The sequence below is a fragment of the Pogona vitticeps genome, chromosome 13 (assembly GCF_051106095.1).
Source record: "Pogona vitticeps strain Pit_001003342236 chromosome 13, PviZW2.1, whole genome shotgun sequence".
NCBI lineage: Eukaryota > Metazoa > Chordata > Lepidosauria > Squamata > Agamidae > Pogona > Pogona vitticeps.
The window spans coordinates 8631226-8648665 of NC_135795.1; the positions used below are offsets into that span (position 1 = coordinate 8631226).

The 17440-nt window shown below is 44.2% G+C and overlaps 1 protein-coding gene across 1 annotated transcript; it reads left to right on the forward strand.

The window, feature by feature from the left end:
- The first annotated feature begins 1202 nt into the window (after positions 1-1202).
- On the forward strand, positions 1203-17316 carry ARPC1A (actin related protein 2/3 complex subunit 1A). Its single transcript, XM_020808707.3, has 10 exons — positions 1203-1352; positions 4540-4646; positions 5739-5843; positions 8475-8697; positions 9637-9744; positions 13735-13947; positions 14779-14854; positions 15337-15530; positions 16191-16281; positions 16924-17316. The coding sequence occupies exons 2-10, from the start codon at positions 4583-4585 to the stop codon at positions 16960-16962; spliced, it is 1113 nt and encodes a 370-aa protein (XP_020664366.1). The 5' UTR covers positions 1203-1352; positions 4540-4582; the 3' UTR covers positions 16963-17316.
- The last annotated feature ends 124 nt before the right edge of the window (positions 17317-17440 follow it).

The window sequence follows — 17440 nt, forward strand, 5'->3', positions numbered from 1 at the left end:
ACCACTGAGCTCTCCAGCAGTTGGTACTTGATTATTTTTAGGCAAGGATGTTGGCAAGTCTTGGGGGCTGGGTTTCAAGTCCTGAGTCCCTATTAAAAACAGAAAGAAAAAAAAAGAGGAGGGCGTGGGGGTTGTTCTGAGTCACAAGTTGAGCCAAAGTCATTTAAAAAAACCTGAGTCAAGTCGTTGGTGTGACTTCAATCTGACCTGATGGCGAATCCCACCCCTGTTCTTAGGGTAGCTTCCTGCGGCTCAGGGTGTTTTGAATTACAATTCCCATTGGCCTTGCTATGAGTTTGGCTGCCTGGGGCTGATGGATGCTGTTCTCCAAAACAGAATGTGGGCCCTGCGCTCACATTCTGTTTCATCATGGGGGGGATAAAGGCCAACATTTTCAGGTGTCTGTCGCTGCATATTGACACCCTAACACACTGTGAAGAGCAACGGTGTGTAGCCTGATGTATTCCATCCACTGTGAGTTGGCCCAGGGTTGTGTAGGATGTGCGCCCTTGGCGTCGGCTGGTCTGAGATTGATTCGCATCCTTGATTTATAGTAACGATTCGGGTTGAGTTTAGGCCAGTCCTTGCCTTAGTCTACAGCAGGCTCTGGGTTCATGGGTGGGGTTGACACGTACGTGTGTGTGTGTGTGTGTGTGTGTGTGTGTGTGTGTGTGTGTGTGTGTGTGTGTATGTGTTGCATTTTTTTTAAAAAAAGGTGCAGATCAGTACCATGCAAGACATGACACGCGTCCTTCCTTACACACCCCTCCATTCACACGCCCCAATCCTTCCTCCCACCATCTCCAGCCTCTTTGGCAGGCCCGCGCATGCGCACTGGAGGGAAGAGCCTCGCTCCACCACGCCCCCCCGTCCCCTCGGCTTCCCATTTGCGCACGCGCCACATACCCCCCCCCCCCGCTTCTTCGTTCCCACGCCCACCCTAGCTCGCGCAGACGCAGTGAAGCAAGAGAACCCCTGGGAAGGGAGGGGTGGGGGGGAAAAGCCTCTCCGCCCTCTGCGGAAACCCAGGCTTTAGCGCACGCGCGGTGCGTGAGAGTACTCTCCCCTCCCACTCCTCTCTTCAGGGAAGTCCGGTTAGTAAGGGGAGGAGTTCGCATGGAGCTCGCGCAGGAGGCAGAGGAGCCGCGGGTAGGGTTCCCTCGGCGCAGGCGCGCTGAGGCGGGCGCGTCTTGGCGCAGGCGCAGGAGGGGGGACTGTGTCCCAGACGGAAGCCTGGCTGGGCGGGGTGTGCCTTCCTTTCCGTTCCCTCATCAGAGGTCGGGCCTGCGCTTGAGGCGGAGTCGCGTTGACTGACCAGAGTCCGCGAACCCCGCTTCCCTCGGCCCCCGAAGGTGAGTGAAAGGCGGGGGAAGGAGGCTGACGGCCCCCTCAGCTTTGCCCTCTGTCCCGGGGGGAGCAAAAGCTCCTTCTCCTGAGGGGATAAATAACGGGGGGGAGGAGACAGAAGGGGGACACACTGTGGGCCCCCAAACCTCTGTGTGGAAACAAGGAAGGGGCAAATTTTTTTGGGGGGGTGTTAGCCTGCAACGTATCCATCCCGCCCCCCCAGTTCTTTCCACCCTCGCCCCCTTTCAAACGTCATTTCGAGCCTCTTTTTTTCTGCCTGTTACATTTCCATTGATGTTTACTTCCTGATTCTATCTACTGCACAAAAACGAGAGCCATTTTATGCCTTTCTTTATTAAATCGGTGTGGTTTTTGGATTGCAACTCCCTGAATACCTGGGGTTGGCTGGTTTTGGGACTACAACTCCCATGCTCTCTGAATTCTCCAGGCAGCATGGGAGTTGTGGTCCAAAAATGCAGAGCTCCGCATACCCCTCGTTTTTAGAGCGGAGGCATGGAAGTGTGTTTGTGTGTGTGTGTGTGTGTGTATACACACACACATATATGTATGTCTGTATATATATATGTGTGTGTGTGTGTGTATATATATATATGCATATAAAATTAACTCGAGGAAATAGCATGCTTTGCTAGAGCCAAGTGAAGAAGGCAGAAGCTGAAATGATGTTCTGCTGAAATATTCCTGAAAGACAAAAACATGGGACATATTTAAAGACAATTATATCTTAATGCGAGCTCACATTAAAATATAATAGTCTTTAAAGTGCCCCATGTTTTTGTCTTCTTTGGAATTTGCCTGCTATGCTCGCACAGAGTAACACAGCTGCCTCCTCTAAAACGGAGATGTTTGTTTGTGAATCACTCTTATAAGCATATGCAGTATATATAGTTTAGTGATTAACTGAATTGGATCCAGAAAAAAAGCTGATTGAAGTGCAGTTTAGTTCTCATTATATGCGTATATAAAATTAAAACATAAATGTTATATGAATACCTGTCATGTGCTGTTAGATGTCTTCTGATATATGGTGAGGTCACTAATTTGTAGTGTTCCCTGCGGATGTATATGCCTTTGCTCTAAAAAGTTCACGGTTGTCTGTTTATTTCTATGTCAGAAATATTTATTTATCTTATATTTATTTAATTTTTTATTCCTTTCCAATAGCAATTTGAACATGGTGTTCATTATTCTCTTTGCTTTCCTTTATCCCAACAACAGTCCTGTGAAGTAGGACAGTCAAGAAGGATATAGAAGGACGTGGTTGCGTTCACCTATTACCTCTGTTCTTTGTTCTGTTTTAATTTGGCATTCTTTGGGAACAGGGATGTGCCTCCTTTTACCGCTGGCACCTCTGCTGTTTTGAATAATAAAAGGAGCTATGAATACAACATATATGAGAAAGTGGGTTATAGTTTACAGAAGCTTAACCCTATTGAGAATTCCTCTGAAATTATTAGCGTACCAATAAACATAGACACATAGCAACTAAATGGCAACCCCTTCATTTTTCTAGATATAGAATATTCAGAAATGGTTTATGAATCCCTCTTTCTTGCAACACTTAGGTGATCTTGGCTGGCTCACCTCCCAGGAGATGCAGCAGCGATTGAAACTCTTGCCCCATCTCTTCACTGTTGGGTGCTCCAACCCATTGAGCTATTGCAGCACTTCATCCATATCTATAATCAGGATAATCCAGAGTATGTGTGACCGATGGAGTTACATGCCCTGCGCCTTGGGCAAACTGCAGAGTCCCTGAGTCCTATCAGGAGGAGAGATTGGTACACCACTTCAGAGTATTTTATTTGTGGAAAATCCAGTAGTGTTGGTGGAGAATTAACCTGGCAGCACACAATTAGTATTTTACTCAAAAGTGGCTGGCAGAGGAGGGTCAAAAAGCTGATTAGCAAAAAGATTTGGACACTTGACTTCTGTGCTGTGTGTGAAGGAAAGAGCTTTTCCTCCTTCATGCTTATCTTAGAAACTTGGGTCAGTTGGACTGAGAGATGACAGCACACACTCACCTGCTGCTTATCTTGGCCACTAGGCGAGTGTTTAACTACAAAGCTGATGTACATTGCGTTCCATGGGTGTGAATGCCTTGTGATGACATCACTACCCTGTTTCCCCGAAAATAACACCTAGCCTGAAAATAAGCCCTGGTATGATTTTTCAGGATGCTCATAATATTAGCCCTACCCCCCAAAATAAGCTCTAGTTAAGTGAAACCGAGCCCTTCACCCTTGTGCAGCAACCAGAAGATGATGGCATGAGTGTATTTGAATAAATGTAGATTGTTGTACATGAAAAGAAAATCCCCTGAAAATAAGCTCTAATGCATTTTTGGAGCAAGAAATAATATAAGACCCTGTCTTATTTTGGGGGAAACATGGTAGTATTTTCGTTTCAGATAGGCAGTGTAAAAGCATTTTCTTTGTTCATTGGTAACCGTTTCCTTAATAAGTGTGTAGCTGAGCAGGAACATAGATAACTTCAGCTCTAATTGCAAATGATGTGACTGTTCCAGAGCACAGAGTACTGTCCTCTGAAGATGCCGGCCACAGAGACTGGCGAAACGTTAGGAAGAACAACCTTCAGAACACTGCCAAAGAGCCCGAAAAACCCACAACAACCATGTTCCATTGTACCTCTTATCTTTTGGTTTCTTTGCACATTCCAGTCCCTGATAATCATTGATTTGACATGCACATTAAGATGATTCAGTAGTTTCAAACTTCCAGGTGTGATCACTCAGTTGATCTTGGGTCACAAAATGAAACTTGTCTCCATTCACTTGAAATGTTAGGGTGTGGTCTCCTTGGCTTAATCTCAGCATGTCGGTGTCACTAAATAATAGAAGTTTCACATTGAATTCTTGGCAGATATTATCAGTTAGCTCAGTTGTGTGAGTTTTTCCTGAGATGTTGCAGTGACAGCTGTGAACTGATTTAGGCCTCTTACTAAATTTATATGAATGCAGTAAGGGGTTTCTTCTGAATAACTGATTTTCCCCACCTCCACCCTCCCCAATGGATATGTGTTAGTGAAGTGCTTGTTTTACGTTCCACGAACAGTCAGAATTTAAACAATCCAGTTAAATACTTGTTGTTGAGTATATAATTATTTTTCCAGGTACATTGGATTTAAAACATTGTCCCTTGTTCCTTTCAGCTTTATCCTGCTTGAGACTTAAAAGGACCATTTCTTATTTAGAATGTCCCTACACCAGTTTTTACTAGAACCAATAACCTGCCATGCATGGAACAGAGATCGAACTCGTAAGTGCCGTCTTCTTTGTTAAACTGCTTTAATTCATGTGGCTACAGATTCTTCAGTTATCTAGCACTGTTAACCTGACTGTAGAATTCACATAACTAGGTATTTAGCACTATGCTGTGTTGACACTGATAGAACTTTTGTACAAAGTTTGTGTGTGAAGGGCTTTCTATATACAGTGGTGCCCTGCATAGCGACAATAATCCGTTCCGGATAAATTGTCGCTATCCGGAAACATCGCTATACAGGGCAAAAAACTCACCGCTAAGCGGAAATCCTCCATAAGGCCGCCATTTTCGCTGCCTCGGTAAGCGAGGAATCGGCGCTATTTTTTCTTACGGTGGCCATTTTGGAACCGCCGATCAGCTGTTTTAAAACCGCAATGCGGAGATCGTTAAGCGAAACGCTTACCGATCATTGCAATGCGATGTTTTACCTATTTAAACATCGCAGTGCGATCGCAAAAACGATCGCAAAATCCGCATCGCTATGCGGATTCATCGTTAAATGGGGCGCTCGTTATGCGAGGCACCACTGTACCTTTCATTTGGTCAGTGAACATTGAGGTTAAACTAGATGTATTATATTAAACGTAAAGCAGTTTCAATTAGAGATGGGGGTATTTGTATACGAATATCCCCGCACAGGTGGCGTTAATGAGGGTCCAGCCCCATGGGGCCAGATGGTTCCCTCACTGATATGTTGTGGATGTGGATGGCGCGATTCTACGAACGGCTCTGCAGCATATGATCCGCTTGCCACTCCTGGCGGGAGGACAAGCCTCACTGCAAGGTCGAAGAGTGGCGAGCAGATTGCACACTGTAGGACAATTCATTTCCTGACCTGTGTTAAATCATTGGATGATCATTGATTTTACATTGGTGCTTCTACATTATGCATTTTGGTTTGGTGCCATAGGTATATGTTATATTTTTAGTCGGTATATATTGTTTTCTGCTTTAATTTGCAATACATTACTTTTACTTGGAAAGCCTCTTCCTATGTTTCATATATAAAGTATGGGGCAAAGATCTGAGACTGATGTAAAAAACCCCACAACTGATCATTATACTAATCAGTTGTTCTCTTGGCAGAGATTGCCATTAGTCCTAATAACCATGAAGTTCATATCTATAAGAAGAATGGGAACCAGTGGGTGAAAGCTCATGAGCTGAAAGAACACAATGGGCACATCACAGGTAAGACAAGCATGAGTAACACCCAGTTCTGCCTTGTATGTAAATAAGAGGTGCAATGTTGACAGCACTTAACAACAACAACAGTACAATCTTCTTGTGTTGCTGCTTAACCCAACCATCCTCTCAGGAGTGCTGTGGGGAATAAAACATGCAGGCTTTTTGGACCAACTTGAACTTTTACAGTGTTAGAAGTCTTTACTTTTGACAGACTTATATGTGTTTTTGGTGAGATAACGTTCCTTGTTGAAATTCATAACAAGGGCAAGGTGGAGCTTTGTTGATGGCAGTTTGCATTGCATTAAAACCCTGGGATGATATGGAAGGTGCTTATGATACTCACATTTAAATTGCCATCTTGAGATCAGAAGCAGCATTTTACTGCGATGGATGGATTTGTTCTGTCACTGAGGACACTTCTGCACTGGCCGTGCTTGGCTTATTTTGGGGCGGGGGGGGTTGTTCCTAATCAAGAATTAGGAAATCATTTTTAATAGAAAGCTTAGATTTAAAAGCACAGTGGGAAAGGAAAATCCCACATATGTGGACTTAACAAAATCCTTGTCATCTTGTCTCTCACACAAGCTTAAGTGAACAGGATCTGTGGGGTGCCAGTTAAAACCTATGAAAAGAAACTATGTCGCATGGACATCAATGATCTGTGTTTGACTGATCTAAGTGGATTGCATTGTTACTTTTGAAAGTGAGAAATCTGAATCAGTTTTAAAAAGTAATATATTGAGAATAAAGGATAGTGCTGGTGATTACATTATCTACTTCTCTAGATAATGGATAATATTTACCAAGCTATGTGGCTGCCAGTAATATTGTTTCATCAAAGCTGTGGTGCTGGAAACTAGCATGGATTTATTTATAGTGTGCTTTGACACATTCCTTGCAAAAGCAAAGCGTGCTGCTTATATACCGCCCCATAATGCTTCAAGCACTCTCTGGGCGGTTTACAAGTTAATTATGCAGGCTACACATTCCCCCCCCCCCCCCCAGCGAGCTGGGTACTCATTTTACCGACCTCGGAAGGATAGAAGGCTGAGTCAACCTTGAGCCACTACCTGGGATTGAACCCCAGGCCGTGAGCACAGTTTTGGCTGCAGGACAGCGGTTTAACCACTATGCCACGAGGCATATAGCCTGATAGTTATATTCTTGGTAGCATAGCTTAACATGCATCCACAAAGCCAATATTGCAAACCTTTTTTCAAGTTCATAAGTGTTCAGTTGTTGCAGTAGCAGTGCATTGTCAAGGGCAGTTGTATAGCAAGACAGCTCCCGTGCATTTGTGGGGACCACTGAATGCTGAAAAGAGAGATGTTATGAATTGAGGAGGGGATTTTTGGCAGCCAAAGGATGAAAGGTATCTCTAAATTCTGTTTGAATCAAGGTCCTACCTGCCTCATTAGCTGAGGCTGAAGACGGTATCATTTGAAAGAGATGTTACTTTCCGTGGTGCTTGTAAATATACAGTGGTGCCTCGCTTAACGATTGCCTCGTTTAGCGATTAATTCGCATAACGATGTGTTTTTAAAGAAAATAATATGCACCATATAACGATGTTTCCTATGGGCGATTTTCGCTTAGCGAAGTTTGGGACCATGCTTCGCATAACGAATGCGATTTTAGGTCCCCTGCTTCACTTAACGATTTTTTTTCAATTAAAAAAGTGTCTTAGAAGGGTCAAAAACGGTTCTAAATGCTTGGATTCGTTAGAGGAGCCCCTAAGTCATGTGCAAACCTGATTTGGTTTTGATCTGACTTTTCGTTAATTTATGGTTAATTTTTTTTTCCGGCCCATAGGAACCAATGGACCTGTCAAAATCTGACAGCTCCATGCTTTCCTATGGGGGAGAAAACAATTCGCCATAAATTAACGAAAGTTCAGATCAAAGCCAAATCAGGTTTGCACACGACTTAGGGGGTCCTCTAATGAACCCAAGACTTTAGAACAGTTGCTGAGTCTTCATTAATTTTTTGTGAATTTTTTCTTCCCCCATAGGAAATAATGGAACTGTCAGATTTTGACAGCTGTCAAAAGTTGGGGGAAAAAATTCACCATTAATTAACGAAAAGTCAGATCAAAGCCAAATTAACTTTTGCATCCGTTTTAGAGGGTGCAGAAGCTAATCCAAGCATTTAAAACCATTTTTGACCCTTTTATGACACACTTAATTTTGCAAAAATTGACTTCGCAAAGCCATTGAAATGTATTGAGTCAGCTACAATACATTCCAATGGAGGAAACATTGTATCGTTTAACGATGTTTCCTATGGGTTTTTTCGCTTAAGGACGGCAATCCGTGCCTATTGGAACGGATTAACCGGTTTCCAATGCATTCCTATGGAAAATGGTGTTTCGCATAACGATGTTTCACATAACGTTTTTTTTTGGAACCAATTAAAATGGTTATGCGAGGCACCACTGTACTCTGTTTGCTGCATTGACACCTTTTTTCGTGCAGCCTCTGAAGGTTTTGAAACAATACGTAAACATGCAAAGGCTGTTTCTAGAGGTGAAGACAGAATGAATGTCCAATGTATGTCACATGCAGCAATAACCCTTTCAAGTCTGAACTGACATAAACTCCTAGTGGGCACAAATAAAGGTAATGTTTTTTGTAGGCATTGACTGGGCTCCCAAGAGTGATCGCATTGTCACCTGTGGTGCTGATCGTAATGCTTACGTCTGGAGTCAGAAGGATGGTGTGTGGAAGCCCACGCTGGTCATCCTGAGGATCAACCGAGCAGCCACCTTTGTCAAGTGGTCTCCGCTGGAGAACAAATTTGCTGTGGGAAGTGGAGCTCGACTTATATCCGTGTGCTACTTTGAGTCTGAAAACGACTGGTAAGAAGGCTAATAATGTCAGTCAGCTCTTCTGATAATTACCTTGCCACAATAATAAAGACAGCACTGTGTGTGTTACAGTTAGCTGATTATCAGTGATCCCTTAACTGCTCAGAATTCAGCATCTGAATCATTCTCCTTTTAACTATTTTAAGGCAAGCAAAGCTTTAGGGGAGTGGGCAGCTTGTCATGGCCACAGGAGAATAGCTCTGTTTTGCCCACAGAGTATTTTAATCCTTGAGAATGGAACCAGTTCTGCGATGGTATTTTAGATACCTGGTGTAACAGCCACCCTTAAACCTAAAAGAGTGGTTGCTACTTTACTTTAAAACTCTGCTGCCACCAACTTATCCTTAAAAAATCATAAAAGGACAAGTGTATCTTTCAAACAAAATAAAGTGTTTATTGATTTGACAAAATAAAAGGAGTAAATCAATTAGTCAATCACTGTTACTTAGATACTGGCTCACACAGACTTTTCCTCACTGACAGGCTTTCTCTCTCACTCTTACTAACAAGCACTTTTAACTCTCATCTCAATCTCAATCAAAACTCATCTCACAAACACCATACACACCCCTTTATATCCCAGCTCCTCCTCCTTTAGCACCACCTTCCGTCCCCTCATTGGTTGCTATTCCACTGGCCAGCTGTGACGGACAGGTGAAGGCAGGGCTGAACGTTATACCTGGCTAAGGTTGTTTTTGCAGCAGGGGACCATGGGGCAGGCATGTCATTTCATGGAGCTCTGTATTATTGCTAGAAGGAGAGTTTTCCATTTCATTCCGTACTGGTTGTGGAAATAGGCTGTTGAGTTCTGACTGCTGTTCCCGTTCTGTGGCAGAAACATCTATACTCTTGATGTGTAGGTTCAGCCCTGTGTTTTAAGAGCAACAGGTAAAGGTTTCCCCCCCCCCTGCTTTTTGTCCTTTCCTTCAGGTGGGTAAGCAAGCACATTAAGAAGCCCATTCGCTCTACTGTCCTTAGCCTGGATTGGCATCCCAATAATGTCTTGCTAGCAGCCGGATCCTGTGACTTCAAATGCAGGTAAGGGAAGCTGAGTCACTTCAGGAAGTGGATTTGGGTCCATTTTTTTAAAATTAATGCACTGTCGGTATGGCCCTTTAGCCATTAGGTGACAAGACTGCAACACGGGCCAGCTTCAGAAAAGGCGTTCCGAATTTTGGAGAGAGGTTTTAGATCATTAGTATTCAAAAGTGGCAAGGCACACCAGCTTTCTAGGTGCTAAATCAAAGTGGCTGTTCCGAATGCCTTCTGCACAATTCCTTTCTTTTGACATCTTTTGTCCCAGTTCCTATCTTGGGCCAGAAAACCTTTATTGGAATTATAGATGTGTAGCATGGGCCGAAACTTCACAGAATATTACTAGCTTGATACCACAAATTGTCTGGCTGTTTCATACATGAAATACATTCTTTCCATGTATTGGCAGCCTTCGGTTCTGTAACAGTTTTAGAGTTCTCTCATATTTTGTGACAGTCGTCATCTGAAGGATGGCATAGTGTATAGTATTCTGAACAAATTCCAGCCTGTTTAAATCCCCACTGGATGATGACATCTTTAATTGGATATAGTACATGGCTTGTCCTGAAGCTTATTTCAAGTTGTCTTGGTACGCAGTTATTGTCAGTTACCTTGGATTTTTCTGTTCTGATAACTCTTCCCACCCGACTGCTTTTGAGCAAACTCTGATTTGACTTCCCTTTGCTGTACCCCTGAGACTTCTGGACTGAGGAGCTTGTTTTGTGTAATTAGTCCCTAGTCAAATAATATGAGTGGCCAGATGTCATTGCTGTGGTTTCTCAGACCTGGCATTCTTCTCTGCCACTCACAAACTGGGGGGGAGGGAATGCTCTGTTTGTGTATATCAGAGAAGCCCTGGGTGGTGGCATCATTTTCCGGAACTCTGCCATTTTGATAGGTCCCGGTTGAGATAGAAGCTTTTCGTCCAAAGGGACAGCATTGCCATGGCAGAAACTCTGTGCCTGTGGATGTCTTCCCCAAATCTTACATGTCGTACATGCAGTGTGTAGAGAGTTGTTGGTTAGGTGAGAACAGAAAGTTGCCATAAAGTCACAGGTGAAACAAATACTGTACCTCACCAAAGCCTGTTCATATATCCCAAACTTGGAAAAAAAATATGCCAGTGCAGTTCTTTAAGATGTGGTACCAAAATGTTTTCTGGGCTCTGAATCATGAGCTCTAAAGCAACTATAGATTGTGTTTGTTGGTTATGGAGAAGCCGATACATGCACATGCAGTTCTAGCAACAGTTCTAGTTTTCTCTCCCTGTAAAGCTGGTGTGCTCTCGAGGCAGTTGCTGTGAAGGCAGCCCAGCTCCTGCTTGAGGTATTTGGGCCCATATTCTTTTCTGGCAGCTGTGATGGTCTTACCCACTTCTTTATTTGGAGTGAAAAGGAGTGGAACTTGGATTTGAACCGTGTGTATGCAAGGCATGTGCTCTAAGTGAAAGGGCAAGCAACCCACTGGCCTCTCATTCTCTGTGGGCACTGGCTGCCCTTACTGAGCCCTCAAAAGAGTAGTCGGGCAACAGCTTCACGATTCCAAGGGAGAGGATGCTGCAGATTCATAGGTCAGTTGAAAAGCCCTTGGAGGTGACCATACCTTGGCCCAGCTAAAGGCAGAGGCAGGTGGAGGTATTCTCCCTGGAGATATTACGGTTTTCCACCCTTTGAGGGCTGTGTTCAAAAAGCAGTCATTAAAGGTAGGAATCAGACTTCCCCCAGTCTATACGAGTTGCGGTACCTGGGATGATGGGATTCTGGCACACCTCGAAGGCATCAGGCTGGGCAACGCTGGTCTAAGGAAAGATAAGCAAAGCACCTCCTTTCACAGTGGCACTTGCTACTTTTGCACCTTGCTAGTTCCCAGATGTTCTTGCAAAGCTGGAGGTGGCTTTTCTTCCAAGGTAGAAGCTGAAATTCTAAACAGAATGAGAAGTGCAGTCTGGGATTTCCTGAAAATTTTCAAAAGGTGGCATTTGGTGAATCTTCCTCACTTGCCTCTGTGTTTGTTTCCTCCTGTTGCTCCCAGCGTGTGTTGGGAAGCTTTGATGCTGTGTAAGAATTGCTGGCATTTCTTGGCATTTAAGTTGCTCTCCAGCTCCCTTTGAGTTTGGAGACTTTTAGCTGGGAGAGAAGGGTTGGCTGTGGAAAAAATAATCCCTCGCGTCTTATGAAAAGCAACATCAAATTAAAGAGTTATTTTTTTCATAATACGGCTACCTGTGGCCTCTCTGCTGCTTCAGAAAGATTTATTCGTGTCTCATGTTGAAGCCTTTTTCCTGCCTTTACCTTGCTGTGTCCTAGTTCCATACATTAGTAGAGTTTACCTAGCCAGGCTTTTGCAGATGGCTTTCTTAAATCTGGCTCATTGCAAGTGTTCAGACCTTCTGCCAACTTTTTTTTTTAATTTTTCAAATCAGTACCTTTATTTTTGCAAGCTTTTTACAGTTTGGGGACCTCTGGCTATGTGATGCATCTGGCCCCTTCATTGACTTTGTGGCGGTGGTGTGTAGATTTGGAATTTTTGGACTGTAGCTCCCAGAATTCTCCAGGAAGAATGGCCACAATGGGGAATTCTGAGAAATCTAGTCCAAAAACACAAATAATAGACACCTACTGTTTAGACTCAAACTGGTTGAAAAAAACATGCAAACTTTGGCATTAGCATAGGCTGCTTTATCAGGCAGAATGGATTATTGCTGTTGTTGTTTGCATCTGTGCCTAACGTGCAGGGCACGCATGCTAGTCGTGGGATTCAGTTGACTGGAACTCCTCTTCTCTTCCCCTGACCCTGTTCACTTTTGACTGTGAGTAAAAATAAGTAATCCTTTTTTACTCAAACGTTTAATATGCCGCGCAGATGGGATAACAGCTGTCCTTCGCTGGCTTGCTGCTTCTGGCTGGCGTATTCACCAGCTGCTGTTGAGCATTTGTGACCTCAGGGGTGACTTTCATGGGAGGAGGCACGTACAGCACAGAATGGCGATTTTCCCCACTTGTTCCAGCTGATCGGAAGTTCTTCAGAGAAGAGCTCGGGAAGGTGGGCAAGACTTCATGAGTGCAGTTTGCCCCTGACTTGTCATAAGTAGCTGCGGAGATACGCTGTGGGCATTTGGGGTTTCTCCCACCATTGCTCCGCAGGCAGTCATCAGGCCTGCAGGCTTGGCTGGTTCCCTTCTGTTGCATAAACTCACGTATGCTCCAGAATATTATGGCTTGGTTTCCATGATCCTTATCCAAATGTTTTCTGGCAGACCGAGACATGCAGTGAGGCTGCCCGGAAGGCAAGAGTGCAAATGGAGACGTGACACAGTATGGTGGTGGCACCAAAGAACATGGATTTGAGAACTGCCTACTTGAGTTCCTTTCCACACTGAACTCTCCCCGTGTGCACCTAGCGCGGTACCCAGAAGAAAGTTTATTGTCTTGCTCTCCACATAAAGCCGTTTTCTGATACTGAAAGGAAGTCTCCCATTTTCAAGGTGGCCTATTCTAAATGAGTCCGATACCAGCTGGAATTTCTGAACTTTTGTTAGAACGAGCTCATAGGGTTGGGGAGTGTCCGCTGCATGGAATCATTTTAACAGATGCCCATTGTCCATTCTGATGTGTTGCCAGTTTATCTATTCATGGTTCCTAATCCTATGTGGACCAGTGGGATTTGTGTATCCTGGATCAGGACGTAGACACTTCCTGTCACCTGTGTTTCCTTAACTGTTGCATCAGCCTCTCTTGTCCACTGTTTTTGCATAAATATTTCCTGTCTTTTCATGTCTTCTCACCATTATTTCGTTTATGGGTCTCTTGCAATGAGTGACAAATTAATTGAACGGAGCCCTAGTTTAGATTCTGTGAACTTTTTTGTTACTACACTTCTTTTTATGTGAAAGATTTTGGAAATGAGCAGTTTAGTAGGAGAGGGTAAAGGCCGCCTTAATACTTTTGGGACTGCTCACCCTCCCTCATTCCTCCTTCTTCCTCTTGTTTCCAGGGTGTTTTCAGCATACATTAAGGAAGTGGACGAGAAACCAGCCAGCACGCTCTGGGGCTCCAAGATGCCCTTTGGGCAGCTGATGGCTGAATTTGGTGGCGCAGGAAGTGGCGGCTGGGTCCACAGTGTCAGTTTTTCTGCCAGCGGCAACCGCCTTGCCTGGGTCAGCCACGATAGCACCGTGTCGGTTGCAGATGCCTCCAAAAACATGATGTAAGTAATGGCACACAGTCATAGGATGGATGTTTGTGGAGGTAAAACGTAGGCAAGGTCCTCCCTGCAGGTTGGATCCATCAGCGGTTCACTGATGCATGTGTACCTTGCATTTTCCAGACTGTCAGATTGCATCCTTGATTGTAATTCAAAATAACAAGGATTGGGAGGTATCAGAAATGACCGGCTGATTTGTACTTGCAGAGCTACTCTGGTTTGGCCCAAGTTGCTGGTTTCATACACTGAAACCTTCAGACAGTTATGCACCTGTCAGGTCAGACATATTTTCCATGCCCTGCCTTGAGTGAAGCTGTGACCTCTGGCACTCTGAAGCTCCTTGCTCTGTTCTTGTAAAGGAGGATTGCCCCTCAGCAAAGGGAAAAGAGCACCTTTACTGTATAGCTCTGTTTCTCAGATTTTCCCATCTGCACACCAGGGATGGCAGCGTTCTATAAGCGAAGTTTGCCAGCTAGCGACAGACTGTGGTACTGCAGGCGTCCGGCTGGGACTTGCATTTCAAGTTCATTGCTCTGCTTCAGAGTGATTAAGAATTAACAGACACATCCCTAGAGTCCTCATGTGTGCCCAATTTCAGATAATGCACATTTCATGGCCCTTGAGGAATAGCTGTGACAGGCACCTATCCTTCGTTGTTCTAGATAAAGCCATCCAGAATATTTGGCCAAGTGACCTCATTTCATGAGTATCTTGCCTAACACTAGTTTCTGCCCTAATAAACTGAGTCATATCTTTGCAGAGTCCTGTTAGTTCAGTACTGTTGAAAGATTTTGGGTGGGTGATGTGTCATTAACAATGTTGTCTTGGGTTCAGGGTCTCACAATTGAAAACGGAGTTCCTCCCGCTGCTGAGTCTGTCCTTTGTCTCTGAGAACAGCGTGGTGGCTGCTGTAAGTACCTTCTCTTTGACATGCGCCACCTTAGAAGCTTCTCGGCTGTGCATGGAGTAGACCTCAGGGCACTGGATCCAAGTGCACAATCTTAAAGCTTCGGCGCTTTGATTACCTTGTTACTGCTCTTCAGAAAGTATTATATTTCCCTGCCCCCATTTCTTCAAAGAAATTCAAGGCCATGTACAGTCCATGATTCCCCACCACAGTTCTTACAACTCTGCTGTGAGTTAAATTAGACCGGGAGAGAGGCAAGATTTTGAATCAGTTTTAGTTCATCAATAAAGTGTTCTACCATCCCGGCACTTTTGGAGGTTCCTGATAGCAAGAGCAATCCCATGAAGAAAACTCTCGCTCCAGACTGGCCTTGGCTTTAGGACTGGACTTTGAAAGGCGGTGGCGACAGAGCCCAAGCTTTTGGTCAGATAACTGGTCAGTCCAAAGCACTTGTTTGAAGCCGTGGGTCTGCTGGTTTCTTCCAGGGCCATGACTGCTGCCCGATGCTCTTCAGCTGCGATGATCGTGGTGCCCTCACCTTCATCTCCAAGCTGGACATTCCGAAGCAGAGCATCCAGCGCAACATATCGGCCATGGAACGTTTCCGTAACATGGACAAGAGAGCCACCACCGAGGACCGCAACACCACCCTGGAGACGCTGCACCAGAACAGCATCACGTAGGTGCCCCTGGGCTTTGGCCTCAGGAAGGAAGCAAACCCCTTGGTCTTAGACCTTTCAAGGCTTGGTTCGTGGATGGCCGCCAGGGGCCACTGCTGTCCTGCTCTTCCTTCTGCCTACCAGAGGGGAGGGTCCAGGCTGCGCTTCTTCTCCAAGTACCTGACTGTTTGTTCCTAGAGAAGAATGTGAGAACCTCGGCCAAGAGGTCCTTTGCGTTCTTGAAAAGGCCATAAGCCACCAGATTCCTTTTCATTTCGAAAAGCTTACTGAATGTCTATGGCGCTTTGGTGTTCCACTGTACATACGAGGGGACAAAGCCTGCAGCAGTAACAGACCTTCCTTGGTAGCAGTTTGTGCTCACCACTGAGATTATACACAAACGCACACACACACACACACGCACGTACGCACGCGTGCACGCCTTGTCGCTGTCCCTCTTATCTCTGTTTTTCAAATCTTTCTTTAAATCAGCATTCTTATTGATCACTTGATGATTGTTAACTGCCAGGTTACATGCATTTTGCATACTTTATATATATATAATATAAAATATATAAATATATAAATATATAAAATATATATAAAATAAAAGTACATGGGAATAAGTCTCCTACCCTGCTTTCTCCAAGTCTTAAAGGCTTTTTTATTTCTCTTGGCAGCCAAGTGTCTATTTATGAGGTGGACAAACGGGACTGTCGCAAATTCTGCACCACTGGCATTGATGGAGCCATGACCATCTGGGACTTCAAGGTAAGCTCTCCCAGAGGCCCCACGTCAGCAATGCAGATAATCTTCACAGTTTATTGTATTAGTATAAGATGCCTGTCAATTGCATTGCCAAATGTCAGAGGCCTTCTTTCAACACTGCTTACTTTCCAGATGTTGTTAATGGGAACACACCTGTGGGTTTTTTGTAGAAATCTTCTTTGTTTCCAGCTCTTGCCACTTAAGTCAAAGATGCAGATAATATAACTTTCCATATTTTGCATAATTTTGATTTTTGTGCATACTTAGCCCAAACTTGGGGAAATGCAGACACAAAGAAATCACTGAATCCCCACTGCTGTTAACAGTCCTTTAAAAAAATCTTCTAAGAAATCTCTCCTGGCCTGCAGCTTTTGGCATCTCAGCCGGTATCACTCTCATGTTTTCAGGCATGTTCGCTTACCAAGAACAATGAGACTTTCTCTCATTCTCTTAATGAACGTCCCACTGTTCCTCCTTGACAGGGACTGGACTTCATGATCCATAGGGTCCCTTGATAATGATGATGATTATGCAGGTTCCTGTGTGAATATTGTGCTGAATATAATGTTCTGCATTCTCCTGGAACTACAGTTTTTCCTTAGCTGGAATAGTTAATGTGTGTGTGTCTTTTTCTTCCCCTCAAAGACCTTGGAGTCCTCCATTCAAGGCCTGCGGATCATGTAAAGCCGGCTCTGTGTCCTCTAGCAAGACAACTCGCTCTGGTGCCTGCACAAGACTTGAACAGGGATGGTTGAAGATGGTCACTTCTTGAAGCACTGAGAAAATGATGACATGATGGATTTTTCCCTTCCTTTTCACCCACCTTCCTTTTGGTGAAATGTGTTGGTTTGCAAATCAGCTGTGATTATGGTATATATTTGGTTGTGTGTTTTTTTTATTGCTATTCATTGTTTCATTCCATTCCTTTTACCAAAGCTGCTCCTTAAAATAGTTTACTGCAGGACATATAAATGACTAATTTAAAAGGGGAACTTTATATACAATGTCTGCTAGAAAATAAAAAGAAGTCAAACATTATTTCTGTTTGCTTCCTTATTTCTGATGTGTTGCATTTTATAATCTGGAATAGGAGGCTCGAGGCAGATGTAGTTTTAACACATCACTGCCTTTCATGTCCCCCACTCCACCCTTTGAAATAGCT

What these genes read in the sequence shown, in the direction of transcription:
- ARPC1A (XM_020808707.3), top strand. Translation starts at nt 4,583, where the DNA reads ATGTCCCTACACCAGTTTTTACTAGAACCAATAACCTGCCATGCATGG. An exon ending in ATGGAACAGAGATCGAACTC is followed by an intron (nt 4,647 to 5,738) that starts GTAAGTGCCGTC and finishes TTCTCTTGGCAG; the next exon opens with AGATTGCCATTAGTCCTAAT. An exon ending in AGAACAGCGTGGTGGCTGCT is followed by an intron (nt 14,855 to 15,336) that starts GTAAGTACCTTC and finishes GGTTTCTTCCAG; the next exon opens with GGCCATGACTGCTGCCCGAT.